Source organism: Mandrillus leucophaeus, unplaced genomic scaffold, assembly GCF_000951045.1.
Source record: "Mandrillus leucophaeus isolate KB7577 unplaced genomic scaffold, Mleu.le_1.0 Scaffold1000, whole genome shotgun sequence".
Classification (NCBI taxonomy): domain Eukaryota; kingdom Metazoa; phylum Chordata; class Mammalia; order Primates; family Cercopithecidae; genus Mandrillus; species Mandrillus leucophaeus.
In genome coordinates, this window is record NW_012098100.1 from 762865 (window position 1) to 772368 (window position 9504).

General features: G+C 40.9%; 1 protein-coding gene across 1 annotated transcript in view; it reads right to left on the minus strand.

Moving 5' to 3' along the window:
- The window catches only part of SWT1 (SWT1 RNA endoribonuclease homolog (S. cerevisiae)), a 144331-nt gene that overhangs the window by 134322 nt on the left and 505 nt on the right, over positions 1–9504 (minus strand). The window contains exons 2-3 of the mRNA XM_011973265.1: positions 5939–6031; positions 281–361 (exon numbers count right to left, since the gene is read on the minus strand). Of these exons, the coding sequence (XP_011828655.1) occupies positions 281–361; positions 5939–6022 (165 nt within the window). The 5' untranslated portion in view covers positions 6023–6031. The remainder of the gene's footprint in view (positions 1–280; positions 362–5938; positions 6032–9504) is intronic.

Here is a 9504-nt window from a genome sequence, read left to right on the forward strand (position 1 = left end):
AAAAAAAAAAAAAAAAAAGAAGACAAATATAACCATATATGTGAGAGGATTTAAAAACTGTCTAAATTTATAGCCATGTTGTCTTATCCCACATGGTAGGGCCTAACAGTACAAGAAATAAAAAACTTGACAAATGGTTTGGTGAGAAGAAAGAAAACAACACTGACTTTCTATTGGCTATGAAAAAGTATAGGAGGAATTTATATCACAAATCCTCTAACTGTCAATTAAAACATTACTATAAATAACTTTTAGTTAGTTATGGTATCCAAACACTCACCCGTTTTCTCTTTTCTGATGAAACTGATCTTATAGAAGATGAACTAGTAGAACTTGCTGAGGTTTTTCTCTCTCTCTTGTCCTATGAATGCCGTAAAGAAAACAAATTTTAAAAAGAACAAAATAAAGCACAGTATACACAGAACTATTTCATCACTAGTATTACAAATCAATATTTACACTCAATAATGAACTTTGGTGGGGAACAATGTTTACAGATACACAAACTTTGGTAAAAGGAAGGCGGATTCAACTAGAAGCCAGAACCCCTAAATGCTCACAAAATAGAGATGAGATAGGATACAGGTGTCAGAGCAGGAAGCCCGCTGACAGCTCAGATAAGGTTGTTGTGAGGTGGCACTGCCATGGTGAGAGTCAGTCTTCTACAACGCAAAACCACACATCCACTTATTTTTCACTGGATTCTGAATTCAACAGACCTAGGACAAACTTGTTTGAAGTACCTATCACATGTCAAAGACATTCTAGACAGTGGAGAGAGATGAATGAAAAAATAGTAACAGTTCTTCATGAAGGTCAAAATCTAGTACAGGAATTTACAAATAAACAAGTAATATATTTAGTGTGTCAGGTGATGCTATGGAAAAAAATAAAGCAGAGAAAGGAAACAGGAAGGGCTGGGAGTCAGTAAAGCAGAGAAAGGAAACAGGTAGGGCTGGGAGTCAGGAGTGGAGAAGATACACCATTTTAAACAGAGTAGTCAAACCCCACTTACGAGTTGACATCTGAATGGAGACCTAAATGAAGTGAAGAAACAAACCATTAGAATATTGAGGGAAAGAGTTTTTCAACTCAAAGGGAATGCCAGCAAGGACAAATCCCCAGAGGCAGAAACATGCCTGCCTTGTTGGAACAGCAGCAAGGAGGCCATGGAGCAGAAAAGTAAATTATGCCAGGAGAGTGTCAGGGGGATGGGATGGGGAGAGGAGGCAGCTTTGTCAACCCTGGTAAGGATTTTGGCTTTTATTCTGGATGAACTGGAAAAACACTGGAAAGTACTTAACAGAGGAATAACATGATTGGACTTATATTTTAATAGGACCACATTAGCTAGTGTGCTGAGAACAGACTATAAGGAAGCAAATGCAGAAGCAGGGAGGTCATTTTGGAAACTACTATAATAATTCAGGAAAACAAGGTGCTTGGATCATGGACATAACAGTAAAGGAGGTAGACTCTGCACACCAGTATACCTCGTTTTATTGTGCCTTGCTTTATTGTACTTCATAGATAATTGCATTATTTACAAATTGAAGGTTTGTGGCAAGTCCATTAGCACCATTTTTCCAACAGTATGTGCTCACTTCATGTCTCTGTGTCATACTTCGGTAATTCTCAGAATATTTCAAATGTTTTCATTGCTGTTATATTGCTATGGGACCTGTGTTCAACGATCTTTAATGTTATTATCACAGTTGCTTTGGGGTGCCACAAATTGCCCACATGAGACGGCAAACTTCACTGATAAATGTTGCGTGTGTTCTGTTTCACCCATCACCCATTCACCAGTCTCTCTCCCTCTCCTCAGGCCTCCTATTCCCTGAGACACAAGAATATTGAAATTAAGCCTATTAACGACCCAACAATGACCTCTAAGTGTTCAAGTGAAAGGAAGAAGTAAAAGTCTCTCACTTTAAATCAAAAGCTAGAATGGTTATGCTGACTGAGGAAGGTATGTCAAAAGCCAACGCAGGCTGAAGGCTAGTCTTGTGCCAAACAATTAGACAAGTTATGAATGCAAAGGGAAAGTTACGGAAGGAAATTAAAAGCACTACTCCAGTGAACGAATAAATGATAAGAAAGAAAAACAGCCCTATTACTGACATTGGGCAAGTTTTGAGTGGTTTGGATAGAAAATCAAACCAGCCACAACGTTCCCTTTAGCCAAAGCCTAATCCAGAGCTAGGCCCTAACTCTATTCAACTCTGTGAAGGCTGACAGATATGAGGAAGCTTCAGAAGAAAAGTTGGAAGCTAGCAGAGGTTGGTTCATGAGGTTTAAGGAATGAAGTAATCTCTGTAACATAAAAATACAAGGTGAAACAGCAAGTGCTGATGTAGAAGCTACAGCAAGTTATCCAGAAAACCTAGTTGAGATCATTGATGACGGTGGTTGCTACACTAAACAGATTTTCAACATAGACAAACAGTGTTATATTGAAAGATGATGCCATCTAGGACTTTCATAGCTAGAGAGATGTCAATGCCTGGCTTCAATGGACAGGCTGACTCTGGTTAGGGGCTAATGCAGTTGGTGACTTTCAGTTGAAGCCAATACTTATCATTCAGAAAATCCTAGGTACCTTAAGAATGATGTTAATCTGCTCTGCCTGTGTTCTAGAAATGAAACAACAAAGCCTGGATGACAGCACATGTATTTACAGCATGATTTACTGAATACCTTAAGCTCACTGTTGAAACCTACTGTTTAGGAAAAAAAAAAAAAAAGATTCCTTTCAAAATATTACTGCTCACTGGTAATGCACCTGGTCACCCAAGAGTTCTGATGGAGATGTACAAAGAGATGAATGTTGTTTTCATGCCTGCTAATGCGACATCTATTCTGCAGTCCATATAGATCAAGGAGTAACTTCAACTTTCATATCTTATTATTTAAAAAATACATTTTGTAAGGCTATATAGCTGCCATAGACAGTGATTCCTCTGATGGATCCAGAAAAAGTAAATTGAAAACCTTCTAGAAAGGATTCCCCTTTCTAGATGTCATTTAGAACACTCATGATTCATGGCAGTAGGTCAAAATAGCAACATTAACAGGAGTTTGGAAAAGTCGATTCCAAACCTCATGAATGACTTTGAGCAGATTAAGACTTCAGTGGAGAAAATAACTGCAAGAGAACTAGAATTTGAAGGAGAGGTTGAAAATGTGCCTGAATTGCTACTATCTCATGATAAAACTTTAATGGGGGCCGGGTGAGGAGGCTCACGCCTGTAATCCCAGCACTTTGGGAGGCCGAGTTGGGCAGATCACAAGGTCAGGAGTTCAAGACCAGCCTGGCCAAAACAGTGAAACTCCATCTCTACTAAAAATATAGAAACATTAGCCAGGCATGGTGGTGGGTGTCTGTAGTCCCATCTACTTGGGAGGCTGAGGCAGGAGAATCGCCTGAACCCAGGAGGCGGAGGTTGCAGTGGGCCAAGATCGCACCACTGCACTCCAGCCTGGGTGACACAGTGAGATTCTGTTTCAAAAAAAAAAAAAAAAAGCTTTAATGGATTAGGAGTTGCTTCTTATAAATAAGCAATGAAACTGGTTTCTTGAGATTGATTTCTACTCCTGGTGAAGATGCTGTGCACACTGTTGAAATGAGAACAAATGATTAGAATATTATATAAACTTAATTGATAAAGCAGTTGTAGGGTTTGAGAGATTAACTCCAATTTTGAAAGTTCTGCTGTGAGTAAAATGTTGTCAAACCGAATTGCATGCTACAGAGAAATCTTTTGTGAAAGGAGAGTCAATGTGGCAAACTTCATCCACAGCACCCTATCCTTCAGTAATCACCACTCTGATCAGTCAGCAGCCATCAACATCAAGGCAAGTCCCTCTAGCAGCAAAGATTATGATTCACTCAAGACTCAAATGATCGTTAGCATTTTTTTAGCAATGAAATATTTTTTTAATTTATTATTACTACTTTTAGAGATGGGCTCTTGCTCTGTTGCTCAGGCTGATGTGCAGTGGCACGATTTTCAGGCAGGAGGATCCCTTGAGTCTCAAACTCTTGGGCTCAAGGGATCCTCCTGCTTGAGCCTATAGTATTTTTAAATTAACATAAGCACTTTTTTTAGACAGAATGCCATTGTACACTTAATAGACTACAGCACAGTATAAATGTAATTTTTATATGTACTGGGAAAACAAAAAATTCATGTGACTCACTTTACTGCAATATTTGCTTTACTGCACTGGTCTGGAACTGAACCCAAAATATCTCCAAGGTATGCCTATTATAAAAACAAAGCTCATAGAATTTGCTGATAGGTGCAGGCAGAGCACGATCACAAGGATTTCAGCCTAAGCAACTCAAAGAATGGAATCACAATTTAGTAGATTGGAAAAACAAAGCCTGGGTACCTGAAAGATTACAGTTTAATAAGATGAGGAGGAACTAGCAAAGGACACTGAGAAGCAGTCACCAATAAGGAGGAAAATCAAGAGAATATGGTATCGCTAAAGCCAGGTGAATTCCCTAGCAAGCAGACTCAGAGAAAAACAAAAAGCTTCATGAAAGTGTTTCGAGGAGAAGGTGTCATCAGCTATACCAAATACTGCTGATATGCCAAGTCAGATGAGGTCTTAGAAATGACCGATGGATTTAGCAACACAGAAACCACTGCTATAGGAGTGATAGAAAGAAAAAGTCTGACTAGAGTAGGTTTAAGAGGGAATGAGGGGTTAATTGCAAACAGCATGCCAGTTAATAACAGCAAATGGAGATGGGAAGTATATAAATTACACAGAGTACTGTATGGCCATGCTTCAGGGTTACCTTTCCAACTATTGCTATACCTACGAGACCAAATTAGTAATCAGAAAGTTAGTAAGTAAGCAAGGAAAAAACACCAAAAAGTACACTATCTGGAACTTCATCCAGGTCATGAAAAAGTCATAGGAACTAACCTGCTACCACAGAAATAACTTTTTTGTGAATATTTACCTTTGCCAGATTAGTCTCTCATCTTGGACGTAACACAGCATCAACACTCTCTAATACTGATGATCAACTATCCAGACCATTCAGAGAGTATATAATAAAACCGATTACATAGTTTTTTGTTTGTTTTGCACTTTTGCTTCCTGGAGACAATACCCAGCTCATTTAATGAGATATCCTAAATTCATCTACCAAAACACTACTACTTTTTTTCTTTTTTGAGACAGGATCTCACTCTGTCAGCCAGACTGGAGTGCAGTAGCACGAACATAGCTCACTTCAGCCTTGGTCTCTGTGGCTCAAGCGATCCTCCTCCCACCTCAGCTTCCTGAGTAGCTGAGAACACAGGTGCACACCATGTCACCTAGGCTGGTCTGAAACTCGTGGGCTCAAGTGGTCCTCCTGCCTCCGCCTCCCAAAGTGCCGAGATTACAGGTATGATTCACCACACTCAGCCCCAAAACACTTCTTAAGGTAGTTTCTGAGAGAAAAAAGACATGGTAAGTATGTCTTCCCCACTATTAGCCTCAGCCACATAGCGCTGACCATTCTGACTGATGAGAACGCAATCCTAGCCAACGCTGAGGAAACTGAAAAAGGAGAAAACATGGAAAATGGTTCAATGTTGAGTTATTGCTAAGAATGAGGGGATTTAGGGGGCTTAGAATTGAAGTCAGGAATACCTAAGCAAATTACTTACCTCTATATAACTAGTCTCTAAGCCTCAGTTTCTTCATCTGTGTAATTGGAATAATAGTACCCACCTCACACAGTTGTGAGGAATAAATAAAACAATGCAAGTAAAAAACAGGAAAAGTAAATGACTTTTCCTGGATCAGCTGGGCAGAACAAAATATTTACATAAATCATTATAGTAGTAAGGTGTATTTTTTTTCATTAAACAAAAATAAATTGTTAAAAAAGAAATGTATCTCTAGGTCAGTAAATCAAAATTCTTACTTTTTCACCAAAATTGGGTGATGAAGTGGTGGTGTCCTTCCTCTGAGACGTCTCTTTTTTCCCACAGGATTCTTTGCTGGACATCCTGAAAAGCTAACATAAACATTAAAAATACAGTATTTTTTTGCAATAAAAAAGAAAATAGAAATTTGTCTTCTTTCAGTTATATAAAGATTGGAGTTTTACAAAATGATCACTTTTTTTTTTTTTTTTTTTTAGATGCAGTCTCGCTCTGTCGCCCAGGCTGAAGTGCAGTGGCATGATCTCGGCTCACTGCAACCTCTGCCTACCGGGTTCAAGCAATTCTCCTGCCTCAGTCTCCTGAGTAGCTGAGATTACAGGCATGTGCCCCACCCCCTGCTAATTTTTGTATTTTTAGTAGAGACGGGGTTTCACCATGTTGGTCAGGCTGGTCTCAACCTCCTGACCTTGTGATCCGCCCACCTCCCAAAGTGCTGGGATTACCGGTGTGAGCTACCGCTCCCAGCACTATGATTACTATTTTTTAACCATTCCCAAGATGACAAGATTCTCTCACTGTTCCACTTTTCTTCACTTACATTCGCCTTCAAAATTACCCATTCCTCTCCTTCAGCTTCATCTATCACCTTTCCAGGAAGGAGTCTCAAACCACGCCTTGATCCCTGACTTCTCACATAAGCATCAGATCACCATTTTCAACTGACTCCAGGTTGCTATATCCTGCACTACCTACATTTCAAAGCCAATTAGTCATAAGTTTCATTTTCCCGAAACACCTTCAGTCATTCATTGAACAAGACTTTGGCAAATCACACACTTTTTTTGAGTCTTGGTGTCATTACTCATAAAATAGATAACCCATCCCACCGGGTTTTTGAGGTACTCAAACAATGGATGTAAAATATATCTTGCGGCTGGGCACCTTGGCTCACAGTAATCCCAACACTTTGGGAGGCCGAGACAGGCAGATCAACTGAGGTCAGGAGTTCAACACCAGCATGGCCAACATCATGAAACCTCGTCTTTACTAAAAATACAAAATTAGCCAGGTGTGGTGGTGCATGCCTGTAATCAGAGGCTGAGGGAGGTGAATCACTTGAACCTGGGAGGCGGAGGTTGTAGTGAGTCGAGATTGCACCACTGCACTCCAGCCTGGGTGACAAGTGCAAAACTCCATCTCAAAAATAAAAAAAGCATTAAAAAATATATATACATATACATCTTGCATAAGTTGGTACACAGTAAGGTCTACATATATACTTGCCTGTATGGTTGTCTTTCTACTAGACCCTGAGCTCCTTGAGTATGCTGTACCAAAAACTTAGGTGCTCATAAATGCCTACTGAGTGAATAAATAAGTGAATTCTTCTTCCTTGTAATATTAACTCTTTCATTCTGAACCACTTCCAATTCGCTCACTGTAGTTCCTCTGTTCACTTCCCATCCCAGTCTCATTTTTCCAGCCCTGCTGTGGACCAAGTAAATACTGTCAGTGGATGACAGTTTTGTGGGCTATCCCAGAAAAACACTTATGTTTATTCGGACAAATGTTTTATATTTGTACTAGTGTGAAACTCCTATCGATTTTATGCAAATCAAAACATAAACTAAATGAGGGGAGACTTCCTGTGCTGGCCAGTCTCCTGCTGGATGGCTCCTGATGATTCCTGATGCTTGGTAATCACACACTTACGTAATCCCCTACCACAATGAATAGGGGTGACCTGTGTAACCAATAAGATATTGCTACATAGTAGTATGTGGCTAAATCATATAAGACATCATGACTTCTACCTTGTCCTGTCTTGGACTGCTCACTCTAGGGAAAGCCAGAGTGTCATGAGGACACTCAAATAGCCCATGGAAAGGCTCGCAAGAGAAGAACTACTGGCCTCTTGCCAACAACCAGAACCAACTAAGGCCAGGCACATGAGTGCGCTACCTTTGAAGCTGATGATCCTGCACCCCTAATCAACTGACATGACAGCAGCCCTGGCACATACCTTCACTGCAACCTCATGAGACCTAAAGCCAGATCAACCCAGAAAGTCGTTTCTGAGTTCCTGACCCACAGAAACTGTGGAGTAATAAATGTTTATTGTTATTTTAAGCTACTATGTTTTGGTATAACTTATGCAGCAGCAATAGATGAATAACATTATTTTTTTAATTCTTCAAACATTGAAGATTCCTTCTTCAGGATGTCTTACAAGCAGAGACCATGCTTAGAAATTCTTACAAAAATTCCCACAGAATCCACATACCAAAATCTAACCCTTTTAATCTGGTTTCCCGCTGGTATTAAATGACATTAACATACTGAATCCAGCTTTCAGTTAACCATCTAGTCATTTAGAAATAAAAAATCATCATGAACGACAGTTAAAAAAAAAAAAAAAGAAAGAAATGAGAACAAGAATTATTGGATGATGCACAGATATAGTTAGCATATCCGTAAGTTATAGTCAGTGTTATCCCGTTTTTAATTGACTGTTGAGCCATGAGTCAACTATACATTCAGGAATACTAGATAAAAGCTGTGCGGGAAGATCAGTAAAAGGGATTTAGGCCTATAACTCACAGAAGCTTCACTGGGATCATCTGTTCCCACTAAACTGGGGAGAGGTTAAACGCATACACACACCCCCTTCATTATATATACTTCTTAAACTACAGGGGGAGGAGTTAACTTCCAGTTAGTGCTTCCAAGTGCCAAATAATGATGCTATCTCTTCCCCGGGGTTCTGAAACAAGTAGGTAACAAATAGACCAAGAAGACTGGCGTTTATCAACTTCATTAACTAAGAAAAGCTAACTGCAAGCGCGCGTCTTGTTCTTGAGACTAAATTGGGCTCCCTCTCCTGCCCTGCTGCCTAGAAGGTTCGGACCAAACCCAAGCAGGGGAGCCAGAAAGTTCACGTTTTTCTCCTTCCTGTCCCAGTGGATTTATCGGGGGGACAGAAGAAAGGAACGAGACAGCCTCGAATGTCAAGTAGGCACTAAGAGTGAAGCAGAGAGAAGTATGGGGGACAGGGGACTCACTAGCATATGCTTTGGGGATCTGAGACGCATCAAAATCAAATGACCCGAAGCTCTACCCACTCAGAGCTCTGGTTACTAAAAGCCTGAAAACAAGGCAAAATAGAGCAAAACAATTAATTTCTATCCACTGGTCACACCGCAGAACTGCTGATATTGGCAACAGGAAGACTAAAGCAAAAATAAAAACAAAGGAAAAGAGCGTTCAGGTCACGGTGTACATGAGGGTGCGAAATGAAAAACAGACCCTAACTCCAAGTCAGCTGGAAGGACAGGCAAGCTCGTCAGCTGCTAGTAAACCGCCGCGGCCCGCTGGCTCCGCACGAACCGACCAGACCCCAACACTGGGCAAGGGGCAGCCCCGGAGGCAAGCCGGGCCAGAACCACACCCTCCACGGAGCTGAGTCGTCCCCGGATCCGCCCACAGAGTTGCCCCGCCCAGGTCCGGGTGACTCCTGAGTGCCCAGCCCAACCGGCCGCCCGCCAGCCAGCATACTTGGGGCGGGGGACGAGCGGGAACCTGCCCAGCAAAACGTCAACGCACC